General features: G+C 42.9%; 1 protein-coding gene across 1 annotated transcript in view; it reads right to left on the bottom strand.

Annotated features, from left to right (window-relative positions):
- Positions 1–4,267: 4,267 nt before the first annotated feature.
- The window catches only part of E2F7 (E2F transcription factor 7), a 40,239-nt gene continuing 27,725 nt past the window's right edge, over positions 4,268–16,781 (bottom strand). Inside the window, exons 8-13 of the mRNA XM_039249936.1 lie at positions 15,968–16,153; positions 15,402–15,474; positions 12,186–12,687; positions 10,383–10,638; positions 8,521–8,942; positions 4,268–7,225 (exon numbers count right to left, since the gene is read on the bottom strand). Coding sequence (XP_039105867.1) covers positions 7,058–7,225; positions 8,521–8,942; positions 10,383–10,638; positions 12,186–12,687; positions 15,402–15,474; positions 15,968–16,153 — 1,607 coding nt within the window. The 3' untranslated portion in view covers positions 4,268–7,057. The remainder of the gene's footprint in view (positions 7,226–8,520; positions 8,943–10,382; positions 10,639–12,185; positions 12,688–15,401; positions 15,475–15,967; positions 16,154–16,781) is intronic.

Here is a 16,781-nt window from a genome sequence, read left to right as displayed (position 1 = left end):
GCTGGCCTCACTGTGTAGTGGGGGGAACCAGCTTATTCTTCCTGAGGGAGGGACATTTGAACTGGATTTTGGAAGATGCATATGAAACAGCCTGATAGAGGAAGAGAAGTGAGGGTGGAAGGAGGGCCTTTTAGGAAGAGAGGGCAGCTGGGGCAAAGGCATAGATGCAAAAGGCAGTATGAGGAGTATGAGCACAGAGAGGGGCACGACTGATAGAGGATGGATGGAAGAGAAGGAAGGTGAAGTGGTGGAGACTGCTGAGGTCTGTGTAGAAATTGGAAAACATTCTTGGTATTTCTAGCAGAAAGTTTTTAATATAGGGAATTTGGTGCTTACAAAATTGCTGGAAGGCAGGGAAAGTGGCAGTCAGGGGGTTGTTGTGAAGTGTTCAGTCACCATGGTTACTACCCAGAGGTTGGGGTGAGGCTGTTTCCTCCTGCTGATTGGGAACAGCATGAAACTCTGGCCAGTATCACAGCAGCTACATGGTCCAATCAAATATGGCTGCTGCAAAATCTCAGTTTTGCAGTCTTGAGGAGTAACAGCCCCAGCTTCCTTGCTTTCTACCAAATCCTGCAGGAGAGTAATTAAGTGACAGAATCACAGCTAGCACCTGGTAGCAAGGGGATCTGGGAAATGTAGTTCCCAGGCTCCAGACCCATGACAAAGAACTTGGAAGAGAGAAAATGAATGGAATCTCTAGCATAGGTGTGAGGGCAGGTTGGGTCCAGACTGTGAAGGGGCTGAAAAGCCCTGCTTACAGGGTCGGGAAAATGCTGCATAGGGTACCCCTTGAAAACCTAAAAGCATGGTTATGGCCAGTTTGTTATGGAAACATTGGTGGTACAGTAAAGGCCATTTTTTAAAACTTGTTTGTTTGTTTTTAAGTATTTGTGGTAACTTTTTTCCCCCCAATTTTGTATTGTGTGCACGTTTTGTGGCAGGTACTGTGAATATGGCTATAAATCATTTATGGGCTCTAACTTTAAGAAGCTAATATTGATCCCTTTGTTTCTCAGTGAAGACTAAAAAAGTTTTAGAGAGTTATTTGGTGGATTAATTTATTGCTTCTCAAAGTAACTTTTGCCAAACCCTAGTTTTGCACAATACTCTAAGAAAAAAAAATAGTCCCATTCTCAAACCAGTTAAAAAATTTTGTGTATCTATTTCTTCTTGCAAATTTAAGTCTAATAAATCGTGTAGTAAAAATAAATTTACTGTTTAATTTTGTTTTATCAGGATTATCCTCTTATATGTGACTCTAAATAGCTCTTGGGGTGCCTGGGTGGCTCAGTCAGTTAAGCATCCAACTTTGGCTCAGGTCATGATCTTGCGGTTCATGGGTTTGAGCCCTGCATTGGGCTCTGTGTTGACAGTTCAGAGCCTGGAGCCTTCTTCGGGTTCTGTCTCTCTCTCTCTGCCCCTCCCCCGCTCAGACTCTGTCTCTCAAAACTAAACATCAAAAAATTTAAAACAAAAAGTCATTAATAGTTGAGTTTTCAAGGCACAGTTGGGGAAAGAATGAATGCTTGTGCAGAAGAGCCAGTTCACCTGAAGACTACCAGTAGGCTATTTACAAAATGGAATGGAAGGAAGAAAACTATTTTAGCTTTATTGTTTCTTAATTTCTTAAGCATTTCAAAATGCTTAAAAAAGTACATTGACCTGGGGCACCTGGGTGGCTCAGTCAGTTAAGCATCTGACTTCTGCTCAAGTCATGATCTCACGGTTTGTGGGTTCAAGCCCCGCACTGGGCTCTGTGCAGACAGCCAGCTCAGAGCCTGGAGCCTGTTTTGGATTCTGTGTCTCCCTCTCTCTCTGACCCTCCCCTGCTCACACTGTCTCTCTCTCGCACTCAGAAATAAATAAAACATTAAAAGAAAATTTTTAAAGTACATTGACCTAATCAGACTGATCTTCACACTAAAAAATTAGCAGCTATCAAAAATTACTTTTATGAGATAGTAAATGCCGTATAAATCATCTAGGAAAATAGAAATCTTGGACAATGGAAGTTTATAACTATAATGACAGGATACTAAATAATGGGCTTGGCTGCAGGACCAAATTGTAATAAAGGCTGCGTTCCAAAGGATTGATAGAAGAGGTTTTGTAAATCAGTTATGCAACTATTGAATCACTTCACCCATAGGTCTTGAAAGGGATGAGTAAGTGGAAATAAAAATGGATCTTGTGATTTCTTTGGAGAATTATGCTGTAGCTTCACACCTCTGCCTCCCTAGAACCACTAAGGGGAGGTGTGGGAGGTGTTGCTTGCCTCTCACCCTTTTCTGGTGTCTGACACTGGCCTAGGGGATGTAGGGGAGGTGGGTGAGGCCAGCAGCTTTGGCAGCAAAAGAAAGGAGAGGCGGCTGTGAGTTTGGCTGGACCTCCTCTCTAAGAATCAGGGCAAAGAGCACCAGCCTGGGGCTTTTCTAAATCCCCCCTGCGAGCCCCTGTGGTGCGGACCACCGGAGACTGAAGGTGACTAGCAGCTGGAGGAAACCGTATTCCTGGATCGCAGGAAGTTCAGGCAAATGTTCGCATGCTTTGACTTTGCCGGGGTTAGTAATCTAGGCAAGCACACTGAGGAAGGGGAAATGCTCAGTAGAAACAAAGATCCATGCCTTCCTTGCTCATCTTGAGCCCCAGGTGCAGATGTTTTAAATGCATATCTGCATAGATTGAGACTGTAACCTAAAATGGCTATAGAACTTCTCTTATTGCCAGTAACCAGAGAAATCACAGCACCTGACCTGTTCATACAGATAATATAGGTTACCTTCGTTAACCAGACTTAAAAGGAGCATGCAGAGACCAAACAAAATGGCTTTCATGACTACCTCATGAGTCTTGCACTTACCCCGTGAAAAACAAAAAGGAGGGGCTTCTAGGAAGAAGAGATTGGTAAATGCCTACAATACAACACGACCCCATTATAACATAATATACTGCTAAATATATACTAGTAAAACCCTAACTAATCCTGGTGTATGTGTAGAAGCACACTTAATCCTGCTTTATACAGCTAGCTCTTGAATGACATGGGTTTGGGCTGTGCAGGTCCACTTCCGTGGATTTTTTTTTCGATACATACAGTACTGTAAATGTATTTTCTCAGTAACATTTTCTTTTCTCTAGCTTTATGTTAAGAATACAATGTACAGGGGCGCCTGGGTGGCTTAGTCGGTTGAGCGTCCGACTTTCGCTTAGGTCATGATCTCGCGGTTCGTGGGTTCGAGCCCCGCGTCGGGCTCTGTGCTGACTGCCAGCTCAGAGCCTGGAGCCTGTTTCAGTCTGTGACTCCCTCTCTCTCTGACCCTCCCCTGCTCACACTGTCTCTCTCTCTCTCTCCTAGAAATAAATAAAACATTAAAAAAAATTTTTAAAAAAAGAATACAATGTACAGTACCTATACAAAATGTTTATGTTATTGGTAAAGCTTCTGGTCAGCAGCAGGCTGTTAGTTTTTTGGGGGAGTCAGAAGTTATGATGGATTTTTTACTGCATGGGGGCAGGCATCCCCTAAACCCCATGTCGTTCAAGGGTCAACCGTATGTATATGGGTTGTGAGAAGGCAGGCTGGAGACTGGGACAGGAAGTGATGTGTTGGAAGAGGCCACAGTAAAATAAGAGAGGAAGGAGCTGACTCTAACAGGCTCGCCAAGGGGCAAGCTCTGTTGGGTGAGATCCTATAGTTCCTCCTCTCACCATTTTGGGGCTTCAGAATACCAAGTCTGGGCTTAATACTGGGGTTTCAACGCTGTGGTTTCCCCCAGTACCTTACAATTTAGCAGAGGTGGGGGGAATGACATAAATGACTGGAGAGATAACAAAGTAGGGAAAATCTGATTAGGTCTGTTTGGAGGTTAATTTGAAAGTGAGGGTTAACAATGGAATTTGGCTTTGAACTCAAAGTAGGCATTTGCTAGAAGGAGGATCATTTAACCTTGCAGATGTCACGAGAAGCTGGGGAAGGGGTCTGCATTCACCGGCGCTTGTTTTAAGTGGATAGGCATCAGAATCATCCGGAAGCTCCAAACCTACCAAGATTCTCCCTCTGTAGAAATCAGACGCTCAAGAGCATAGTCCTCCTACCTTCTCAAGCTCCTGTGTAATTCTGACATATTAAGGTTCGGTGTTTGGGAACCTCCATCAAGAGATCCAATTTGGGTTTTATAAGGGTCTGGTTAGCTGAGCTGCAGCTATTAACGGTTTTGCTGAAATTGGTACACACAGCCCACCAACAAATACAACCAACATCTCATTAAACGAATTGATTTTTATTGCTATTTTATAAAGCTTAATAGTTTTCTAAAAGAAAAACAGATCAGTTTACATGTAGTAAAGTTACAAGCAGACAGCTATAGATAATATAGCCGTTAGGAAAAAGAGCAGAGCTAAATAGGATGAAAACAACAGCAGTAAGCAGCAATAAAATTAATACCTACACAAAACTAGCAGTGCAATAAGATTAGCTCAAAGCAGCTTTACGTTGAAAAAAAAAAAAAGTTACTTAAATACAGAAATAGCACCTTACAAAAAAGAATTGAGAAATGTAAACTTGGTAGGTAGATTCAAGTATAAAAGTTCTACTCCCAACTCTTGTACCAGAATGGAAGGGTTTCACAAACCCTGGATAGTATAGGGCACACACGTCCCTCAGTGCCAACTCACAGCTGCGTGTCTTTAGCAGGGTCCTCAACAATTATTTTTTTCTTTTACTAAGTTATACAACAATAGACTCAAGATTGCCATTACTTCTCTGCTTCCTCAAATATCCAAGTCTAGCTTAGCAGTTCATTCTCATCAGTTACTCCATAAGGAACATACGTTCTCCCGACAGAAACAACCCCCGCATCAGCATCATTTTATTTTTATTTTTTATGCATCGCAAAGCCACATGAAAAAGTGGGTACCGAATACATAAGGGATTTGTTCTTAGTTTTCTGCTGCTGAGTATGATCATGGAGTCCTAATATTCTCATTTAGGGGGTTGTTTGCTCCTTAACACCCCTCAAGAACCGTGAATTCTCTGAGGTTTATATGGTCATCGTGTGAACAGGAAAAAAAAAAAAGAAAGTAAAGAAGTTAAATGAATAAGTGGCGAGCATCCAAAAACAGTGAGGGGAAAATCAGAGTTGGACTTCTTCCAAATGTAGACCTCTCAAGTGAAAATATTTTGTGGAAGTTCTTAAGCAAGGTATATTTAAAAATGCATGAACCCTGTGCAGGTATAGATACTGTGTGTCCTGAAAAGGGCATGTTTATATTTGTGTCAGTAAAAGTATAAAATAATTATTAGCTCATATTAGCTCAGGGTAATCATTACCAGGTGATTGTTGATGATTAGAACCATAATTTTATCCATTTAACACTAGGAAAGGTTGTAAAAAAGAGAAAAAAATGCCATCTTGTAAACTTTAAAAGTTTAGTGTTGATAAAAACTTTATATAATAACAAATTTATTTAATCTGGCTTTCTATGTCAAGTTTTCAAAAATCTTGTGGGGGTAATAAGGCTAATATTATCATCCTGTGGTTAATATAAAGCTACTTTCCTCAGACTCCCAGAGTCTCTTAAATTAATATTTTTATTTCATAGAACATTTTATTGGGTCCAAAAATAAAAATAAAATAGAACCCTACACCAAGATTCTAAATCTTAAGACAGAAGCTTAAAAAAGAAAGGAAAAAAGGAAGGAAGGGAGGAAGGAAGCCATTTACTGGACAAGACTAGAATGAGGTACATATCGATAAATCTAGGGATAAAAGAGCCAGTTTGGCTACTTGATGAAATCCTAAAGCAATATAGGTTAACAAACGAGAATTACATAACTGTTTCCAGAATTGTATTCATGCTAGCACAATGAAACCCCTGCACTCACCACTCTTATTTTCCAGAAAAACTCTGAAAAATAACTGGTTTGCATACTTTTGAATACTGAACATAATGTGTCCATTTTCCCTCTTACCTTTTCAAAAATAAAGAAAAAAAACACAAAAGAAAAACAGTCACCTATCTTCCTACATCAAGTTCCACATCATTATTCTTCAGAATCCTACCACAAGGTCCCATCCAGGTTCCAATTTTCCATATAATCACTTGCTACCATCCTGATTTATTTAACAAACAGCAATTCTTTGAAGGCCTCCATACCTGATACTCTATGGTTAACGTTTAAGTAAAACACCCACGGGGCATATAGTGAAGGAAACTGCACACAGTGGGAGTTTTACAAATGAACAGTAACACCTCACTGCTCACACGGGTCGGCTCTCGGGCTGCTGGCGTTCCCCGTGGTTTTTGTGCCCAGACAGGGTTAGCACAGTTCATGACAGCAAGGTGTGCCATTCACAGTTATTTTGGTCTTGACATTCTGTCATGCATATACATTTATCCACATTATTAGCAGGTTGTAAAGTAAGTGCAGGGCAAATCATAGGAAAAAAGTATAAACATTCAAGTCGTCATACCCTGAAAAACATGTGTTTTGCTGGAGTTGTAAACTTTTTGCACTAAATCCCATTTCAGGAACAAAATAAATAATACCATAGGATTCACAACTGGAGTTGGCTTCCTGCTGAAGCCGAAGGAAGCAGTAGCTTTTTGAAACTGCAGAAAGGACGTTCCTCTCCCCACAGATCTCTGGTCAGGGTGAGGGGAAACACATGCCCAGAACGCTCACCCTGGATAAGTGCTAGACGGCTCCCCCTTCCCCCGGCAGAAAAACCGCAAGGCTCCAGTAGCCTGTTCAGATCTGCTTCCAGCAATAAGAGGAGTCTTGAAGCAAAACCACAGAAGTCAGTCGGTGCTTTCACTGTGACGCATGCGTAGTCTGGACTGTAATTGGTACTGAGTGCACAATTAGTAACCATTACTTTCAGGAAAAGAGAGGATGCATGATGGTGGGAAGGTAGCTAGAACCAGTGGGTGAAAGAAAGGTGAAAGGAAGGCCGGATGGCCTGCGTTCCCTTTGCGTTCGGCCATCAGGGCATCGCATGTGACGCGGACATTCCGGTGGCTCGATCCTGCCCCCGCCTGGCGAGGCGTCGGGTTAGTCAGCCCCGCTGCTGGGGATTTCGAGTCTCCTCTGTGCCGAGCTCGTGTTTCGTGCCGGATTCCTCTCTCTCCTAAGGACCGGCTCTCCTAGGCTGCCAGGCGTCTTGAAAAATGCCTCACGATGTGTGCGTCGGATGCTCTTGGGGGTCACTGGAACTGGTGACTGAAAGAGCAAATAAAAACAGCAGTGAGGTCAAAATCGTCTTCAGTGTCTAAACTAGGTAAGCCCTGTCCTGGCCTGTGTTGTCACTGTGATCTTCATGCAAGTGTCCTCTCCTTTGTGCTTTTCCGTCACACTCATCCGGGTTGATCTTTCCCAGAAATAACTGTTATTTCGTGTGCAGAAAGGCGTCCTAGCAAAGAGGTTAGGAGGATGCCACGGACACAACCATCTGTGTGACCTTGGGCAAATTACTTAACCCATCTGTCCCTCAATTTTTTCATCCATACAATGGGGGATGATAAAAACGACAACTTCAAAGAGCTGCGTGAATTAAACAAGAGCATATTTATAAAGCACTTTAGAGCACACGGGGCAAATAGCAAGTGTCTGTGTCTGTCTTGCCTCTTTTTATTTACATGCTAATATGTATCCTCTTGTGTTAAATGTTAAATATTGATCTCTTTAAAGTGCCCTCAAAGGGCAGGGGCCTTTATCCTGTTGACCGGCATAGCTTTATTGCCTAGGTCAGTGCCTGGCACATAACTGGTGATCAGAAAGCATGTTACATTATAATCACCTTGATTAGAAACTAACATGTTTATTTCAATGTCTAGCAAACTTGTAAGCCTCTGATGGGCTTGTCTAAAATATTTTTGCCCACAGCATAACTCTTCCTCTGTGAGAGAAATGTAACCACTCTGAACAGTGCCTAAGGCATAAGAGGAAATCAACACATACTTACTGATTGCTACCAATAGGAGTTTGGGGGGAAATAGGGTACTGATAAATTTATATCAATTATAATACTTATACATGTACATATGTATATATTATATATACCTTCTGTTTTCTAAACACTGCATTTTAAGAAATGACAGATGCTAAGAATCTTTGCATTAGTATCCAGACCTCTATTTCTCTCAATTATTTTTATAGCTGTACAATGAAAATTCAGGGTGGTCTCTTTTATTGAACTAATGAAATGAAAGCCTGGAGAAATCACCTGAATATTCAGCATTCATCACAAATCCCCCTGAACCATCACTAAAAGAAGTCCCTCTAATTTTAAAGAACAGATTGACAGCTGAAAAATATTTTTGTCTTTAAAGCACAACATTTCCTGCCTTAATATCTCCATGCTTTAAAAAATGAGCAGATAACTCTGGGTCTACAGCGGAATCTAGGAAGACCCTGACCTAGAGCCTCTGTCCTACAGTCATGTGACTTAAAGCTAATGAAAGGCAGGCAGACCCCTTCACAGAGTGGTGACCTTCCTGGGTCACTGCAGGACTTACCTGGTTTAATTGTACCACAGGAGCCGGATGCCCCCCATACATGGAGGATTCAGGCTGGACGGCGCTGTGTGATCTCGACATCACAGGGCTCAGGGTGAGTGAGCCCGAACCCTGAAGCTGAGGGTCTGCGGCGGGGAGTGTCGACGATTTTGGAGTAACCATGTTTGCAGGACCGATGAGAAGATGAGCCGTTGATCCGAGGCCAGGCAAGCCAAAATTTACAGGTCCCGCATTTGGGACCGCACCAGAGGCAGAAGAAACTGGCCTGGGCATTGTGGGAGAATAGAGAACGGGAAAAGTGCCCAGCGTTGGGGATGGTAAGACCATGCAAGGAATGCTGAGGGGTGGCAGCTGACCTGAAGCTGGTCCCACGGCATGGGGGGTCTGACTGCCAGATAAGAGCACATTGAAACCATTTAATCCTGAAACAGAAGCAGAACAAGGTTAAGAGAACACAACAGGAAGATACCATTCCAGCTCACATCCCACACAGCCCTTCCAAATGAGAACCCACAATGAATGCATTCTGTCCGACCAGCCAACCCTCTTCCAGTGTTCTCTCCGCCCTGCACTGCTTCTCCTTAGCAGTGGCTGAGAATGAGATCCCACATCCACCTGTGTGATCACGTGGTAGATGCCCGTGGCTCCTGAGAGGGTTGATTCACTTGAGTTCCACGTCAAGGAGGAAAATGAACTTGGATGGGAAAAGTTTTATTCTTACAAACTTCTAGCAAATTTATATTTCCCTCAACTTGGATCACAGGCAACAAATCCAGCACTGGTAATAGCACCTTGAGTTTGTCACTAGAAAAAATTACTTTTTTTGTTTCCGTATAGTTGGCTTCCCTTATAATCTTAGCATTTAATAATTTTACGCATTTGTAAACATTGTGAGGAGGAATCCACAGGCTTTAGCAAAGTGGCAATGGGTCCCTGGCCTAGGAAAAGCTAATAATCCCCGTGCTGGGCTGTCATTTTCATTCAGCAGGGAGCAAATCTCTGTCTTGTTCATCAAGATATCTGCACCACTGAGTACCATGCTTACGTCAAACCCTCAAAAAATATCTGCTAGTGTAATAAAGAACATTTTCTAGATAAGAGAATTTAAAAAAGCCCACTTACCTAACCTGCGAAGTGAATGGAAAACTGAGGAAAATCAATTTAAGTCTCTTTGCATCAAGAGCAGCTTTATGTACACTGTGGATATCTTAAAAATTAGGTATCTATTATATTTCAGCTTTATTTCGAAATACTAACAGCATTTGAGTCTTTCTGCCAGGCACTATAATTGAAGTGCTTTTGATGTATTATCTTATAAAATTTAGTTCAAGTTTGAGACCACCCCCACAGCATAGTGGCCATGGTTAGTGCTGCTTCACCGGTGAGGATGGCCAACTACTTCGTGAAGACTGTAAGTGGCTTCAGTGTCCAGCCCTCTCTCTCCAGACCTGGCCCTCGACCACAGTCACTGCTTAGTACCTCTGGATATGCAAGACATGGGTCTGCCTAAATACCTAGTGGCCACGAGGTTCGTGTTGTTCAGTACACTGAACCAAAGCCACATTTTATAAAAACAGAATGATCTTTTGAATTGTGCTTTTTTAGCAAATAAAGTTTAACTCATTAAAAAAAAGTCACTTGCCCTAATTATTTTCCTAGTACCCTTCCAGTTGGTGAGAATGAAGATAGCCTTTGCCTTCAGTTCATAGACGGAGGAAACAAGAGGCTTGAAGTAAAATGACTCAGGCTGTACACAGCGGCTCACTGGTGGGCTCCTTTGGTCAGGGGACGTGGACAAAAATTTAATCTAATTCATGATCTGACTACCCCAAGGGGCTCCAAGATGGGGTGACATCCCTTACCGGCTGGCGACTGTACATAAAGATACTGCAGCAAAGAGGGCTCTTTGGTGCTTTCATTTTCTTTTGAAGCCTTTTCCATCTCTACATCTCTTGAAGGATTTCCCCACTCAGAAGAAACGCGGCAGTTTGCTGAAGCCTTTCCTGAAGCCTCTTCTGTAGCAGAGAGTTGGCTCCCCTTGTGAATGTCTTCGACGGGCGCAGATCCCCGGGGACCCAGGGTCTTGGGAGAAGCGATGTCTGTGGAATCTGAGGGTTTCTAAACACAACCAACCAGGAACCAGAAAAGCATGTAAAAATCCCAGCGGTACATCTCAAGAACAGCTTTCTCAAAACAAATAAGACATAAACCAAAAGGTCAGAGGTCGCTGGGTACCACACTGCCTCGTGTATGTGAGTTGTTTTGGTCACACTTCTGGGAATGGTCTGAAAATCAAGGATGTGTCAGGTGCTTCTGGAGGTTTAGGATTCTGTAGCACAGAAATGATGGGGTTTTAATGAAAATCTGGCAAACGTGTTTAGACCATGAAATAAATGTCTGAGCTGCTAACATTCAGGGTGTGGATGCGTCTTTTGGTGGCCCACTACGAACTGCAGGACTGACCCAAAGCTGCTCTTGATGGTTAAAGACACACCCGGGTCAGCCTTCCTTGCTGTTCTGTGACCCTAGGCTCTATACACAATTAGAAAAATTCACTCTGGCAAGAGAAAGGAAGAGAAGAGAAGGGGTCTTAATTAAGGTACTGATCTCCATGAGTGCCTGGCTGACCCACCACAGACTGTAGGGATCATATAGTTCTTCTGCTCTTGGAGTGTTTTACTGGTCATATCTCATTAACCTTGGAGTGGCTACGGAGATGTGAACAGCTCACATTTTTGTTCTCTTCACTTTGTAGCTGGGGAGACAGGATCTCTGAACAGCGATGAGAACAGACATAGACACTAAAAGCCAAATAGCACCCGTATTCCTGACTCTGGGACTCTGGTGCCTCCTGGATTAAGATCGTTATTTCAGTGATCTCAACTTGCTTGAAAAAAAAAGAAAGTATAGAAAAAGGAAGGAGATCTACAAACATGTTAACAGTGATTGCCTCTGTGGTAGCATTATGGGCCTTTCTTTTTTATTTTTCATATATCGTTTAGCATTTTGTGCAAAGTAGGTATTTTATAGAAATCAGGTTTTTTTTTTTTTTTAATATTTTTATTTATTTCTAGGAGAGAGAGAGAGAGACAGCGTGAGCAGGGGAGGGTCAGAGAGAGAGGGAGTCACAGACTGAAACAGGCTCCAGGCTCTGAGCTGGCAGTCAGCACAGAGCCCGACGCGGGGCCTGAACCCACGAACCGCGAGATCATGACCTAAGCGAAAGTCGGACGCTTAACCGACTAAGCCACCCAGGCGCCCCTAGAAATCAGTTTTTTAAATAAATTTTTGAGTGAGTCTATGTGCATGCACGCATGCACTGTGGGGAGGAGCAGAGGGGGGGAGAGAGAGGGAGAGAATTTAAGCAGGATCCATGTTCAGTGCAGAGCCTGATATGGGGCTCGATCCCACAAACCCTGAGCCAAAATCAAGAGCTGGATGCTTAACTGACTAAGCCACCTAGGCGCCCCCAAAATCACTTTTCTTATGTTACTGATTTATGGCACGACTTTACGGGAAAGCCCGTCCCAGGCTTAGTTATTTAAGTGATACATGAAATACCTTACATTCCAGACTCAATCGCTTACTAGTATTGTGTGTCTTTATTGAGAAGGAATTCTGGGTTAATGGGATGTCACTAAGTACGCCCACCCGAACTCTCTTACCTTGGGCATGACAAGGGCTAGAGGACTGTCTTCATAGTCCCTGCTCTGTCTTTTAGTGGCTGGCTCCTCCTCCTGAGGTCTCCTCTCCTCGCTGAGGCGCTTCTGAATTGAGGGTGTAGGTGACTGTTCTGCTGCTGTGACTTCCAAGCTTCCGCCATCCCTCTCCGACCCCAAGCCTGACCCTGGGGCCGGTCCCTCCTGTACGTTCCCATACAGCATGAACAGGGAGGTGGAGGGCACGTACACCACGGGCTGGCCGGTCAACAGGGCTGGCTTCGGGGTCTCCCTGTCTGAGGCTGCAGAAGACGGTGGGACACCCGCTTGTGCAGTCAGACTATTCTGCATGGAGAATGCCTGCAGGTCCGTTTGGGCCACGGAAAATATTTGGTGTGCTAACGGATTAACACGACATTCTGAGTCAAGAGATGGGGTAGGGGAAGGAGCAGCGGGGTCCAGGCTGCTTGATGGAGGCATCACTCTCTTACTGGCAAAGGCTTTCCCCCTGAAATGAAAAGAAACATAATGGGTCTCAACAAGTTATCATGTTCCACCAGCTCCTGATGCTTTGCCTTCCTCAAGAGAGATGTACCAAAGCGGAAATGAGATAATGCTGCTCAAGCTGATACTAAAGTGGGCCCCCTGCACTATTAGCTAATCCCAGAGGCAGAGGACCTTGTAACCTGGATGGATGGTTAGGGATGGGGTGGGCAGCCCTTGGGGGATCTCAAGTTAGAGCTCAGCCTGGCTCCTCCCCTGCCTCTTCTACATCTAATAGTTATCAGTTACATAGTACTGTATACCAGACACACAAATGCTGTATGACTGGCATATTGTAATTGGGTTACATACTTATAATGATTACTGTCCACCACCAGTTTATGAGACTGAAGGTCAGAGACTAATCAGCCTCCTGAGGGTCACCGAGCTCTGATGTGATGAAGCTGGGCCTCACACTAGGCACTCTATGCCATCTGGATAGATAACAAAGACTGGACCAGAGTTTCATTCAATTATTATTTTTTTATTAATTTGTTTAGTTTTTAGAAGTTTATTTATTTTGAGAGAGAGAGAGCAGGGAAGGGGCAGAGAGAGAATCTCAAGCAGGCTCTGCACCTATATAACAGAGCCCAACACAGAGCTCAATGTCACAAACTACAAGATCATGACCTGGGCTGAAATCAAGAGTTGGACACCTAACTGACTTTAGCCACCTAAGCGCCCCTAGATCAGAGTTTCATTTAAAGGATACATCTGGTTTGTCTCACATTTTCTACTGTAACATAAATGAAATGGGCAGTGAGGAAATAAAGTGACCTACTAAGTTATTTTCTACCATTCTTGTCCCATTCTGCTCAATATCACAATTTTTAGGCAGAACACATTCAAAATTAACCCCCATTTAACATAAGAGATTATAAGCAATGTCTGGGCCTTCTCTATGGAAAAATTTCTAAATATTAAAAAAAATTTATATGGGGCACCTGGGTGGCTCAGTCGGTTAAGCCTCTGACTTTGGGCCAGGTCATGATCTCACAGTTAGTGGGTTCGAGCCCCGTGTCGGGCTCTGTGTTGGCAGCTAGCTTAGAGCTTGGAGCCTGTTCAGATTCTGTGTCTCCCTCCCTCTGACCCTCCCCTGCTCATGCTGTCTCTCTCTCTCTCTCTCAGAAATAAATAAAACATTAAAAAAATTTTTTTTAATTTATATTTCTAGTGTATTTTTGGAAACAGATGAGGAAAATCCTTTTAAGACTCCTCTAAGAACTAATCAGCATGACCCATTTTGCCCAGTCTTGTTGTCCATGTGCTGCTGAAGATAAAATAAAGGCACTGAGCACACCTGTCCAACCACAGCCTCTCTGAAAGAGTGACCGCTACTACTTGGCTGTGTGCAGCTCAACATGGCCATGCTGAGTCACCGTCCTCCCTCTGGTCATCCATCTGCAGTCTCTCTGTCTCCACCGATAACAGCACCACCATCGGAGACCCAGCGTTCTTTGTGATGTCTCCCTACTTTGGGGAGTCTTGCTGACTCACCGTCTTACACTGATTTCTACTCTTCTGTCTGCAGCTGACACAGCTCAGATCTGCAGGATGACATAGCAGAAAGCTTGCAGATGCTGGATCCCACCTGTTACTAGAAGCAGCCAGAGTGCTCTTCTCCACGGAGTCTACATAGTTCGTTATCCTCTGTCTCATAAACCCAAACTCTCCTACCTGGCTTTCAAGGCTTTTTGCCAACTTGACCTATTCACCTCCAACACCCCAAGTTCTTTTTACGAATGATATTTCCCTGTACTATCCTATTTGGACAAATCATAATAGCTAATCAGTTTAATGTCCCAGTACTCCCTGGCCCCACGTCACAATCTATTTCTCCCCAAATCTCTCCTTAAAAACCACTCTTGTTCCCTCATTAGCATTTCCTCTGCTTCTTTTGATAATATGTGATTTCCTTCAAAATCAGACCCAAAATTTGAACCAAGAGCCTGGGTTTGAATCCTGGCTCTGTCACTTATGATCACTGTGACTTTGGGCAAATTGTCGAACCTCTTTGGGTTTCCATTTCCTTTCTGTAAAATGAAGAAAATAGTACCCACCTTAAACGTTTGGTATGATTAGATGAGTTAATGTATATAAAACTTTTGGAATAGGATCTGGTGGTTCATAAACAAAGTTAGCTATGGTGAACATGAAGGGATTCCTGGAGCTCCAATCATCAGTTCTCAGTGCCATGTTAGTAGTGAGTTGTCTTTTTTCAGGGTATCTGTTTTTATTTTTTTGCCTATAAGTTTTTACTAGTAAGGGGATACATTCTTCCTACTTTTGTGTCCTTGATGCTATATCCAGGACAGTGTTAGTCACAAAGGGAAAGAGAAAATTCTTTGAGAGACAGAGAGAGAGAGTGTGTGTGTGTGTGTGTGTGTGTGAGTAGGGGAGAGGCAGAGAGAGGTGGACAGAGGCTCTGAAAGTGGGCCCTATGCTGACAGCAGAAAGCCTGATGTGGGGCTTGAACTCACAAACTGTGGGATTGTGACCTGAACAGAAGTCAGACGTTCAACCAACTGAGCCATCCTGTCGCCCCAGAAAATTCTTAATAAACAAATGAATGACTTCTGAGCAAGACTGCTAAATTTACCTTTTGATGGGCTGCATTTCAGTGTGTTCAAAGCTAACACCAGAAAATAGAAGAGAATACAGTTTTTAAAAACTACTTACTCTGAACTGTCTTCTATTTTCTGTCGGTAAACAGCTGCTAGACTTCCAATTTCTAAGGAGTAGCCACCTGGTCCTGAAAAGAAAAATAAAACTCTAACAAAATATGGCAAGAGGTTTACACACACCAATTATATATAGCAGGATTCATTATTCACAGCTCAGGGAATATAAGATTATCTCAAATCCGTTCTGGCTTTGATTCAAAGAGAAATTTCCAGAAGCTAGCTGTTAGTGGAGGAATTCAGGTCTCATCAATCATTAGAAACAAAACAAAACAAAACAAATAAAACATGTGTTGCTTTGTAAACCTGATGAACGTCTGAGGTGCATCAAACAGACCAAGTTGGCAAACCCAGTTGATCTTCATGGCTGACTAGGATGAATTTCAGGCACGGGGCCATGTTCATTCCCTGTGAAGTCAGCAACTCTTTCACCCTCAATCATCCTTTACTTCAGGTAAGTGAAAAAAAGGGCAGGGCCTAGAGTCAGCTCATTTTAAAATGCCCAGGTAGGGTGACTGTTACATGACAGCTGGTGGATTCCATGGAATAAGAAAAGGCAGATACCTTGTTCTTCTCTATAAGGACTGCTGGGTTCTGAGTTCACTTTCCTCTGGATCCTCTCAGAAGCCTGAACTGTGTTAAAAGAACCATGTCGAGCCAGCCTCTGTTTTGCACAGACTTGAATCTGGCCATATGTTTCTCTTTTCAATTCTGGTAAGACAGATGCAGAAACATCCACTAGTTCTTCATCTAAATAAATGAGACAATTGGTAGTGTTGTTATATAGCTATAATTCAGGATAATTTTAGCCTTTTTAGGATATAGCTTTGAGAGCCTGTAATTGTAATGGAGCTATCCTATAAATTAAAAACTAAGAAAATCAAAGGAATTTTATGAGCCTTGTCTCAAACCCCAATTTCTTTTGATGTACTAATTTTTTTAAGAGTTAATAAAAGACTATAAAGTGAGACCGAATCCATATATATTCTAAAATTATCCAAACTGCAACAAAAGTAGAGCAAAATGTTCTCCCCCAAATTAGAATGGACATTTCAGATGCTTTCTTTGGGCAGAGATATCAAAGGAAAACCCAACCATGCTCAGCCCAACACACATATTTAGAGATTTTAACATTAATTGGGATCACCCGCTCATGCCACAGCTCTAGGGCAATGAGTATATGAATCTCTATTTTCTATTATGCTCTATTATGTCTTTCTTATGCAGTAGGAGGCTCAGTTACTAAGTGACCAAGGGAATAAGGTCAGCAAAAATCTCGTGGTTGAAATGCTGAGGAACAGTGAGAATAGAAGGGCCTTGCAGGCCCATTTTCTGTTTAAAGAGGCTGTGTAACACCAAGATAGAATTTCCTAGACAG

This window comes from Hyaena hyaena, unplaced genomic scaffold (genome assembly GCF_003009895.1).
Source record: "Hyaena hyaena isolate Hyena2069 unplaced genomic scaffold, ASM300989v1 scaffold_352, whole genome shotgun sequence".
NCBI lineage: Eukaryota > Metazoa > Chordata > Mammalia > Carnivora > Hyaenidae > Hyaena > Hyaena hyaena.
This window is presented reverse-complemented; position numbering and strand designations above follow the sequence as displayed.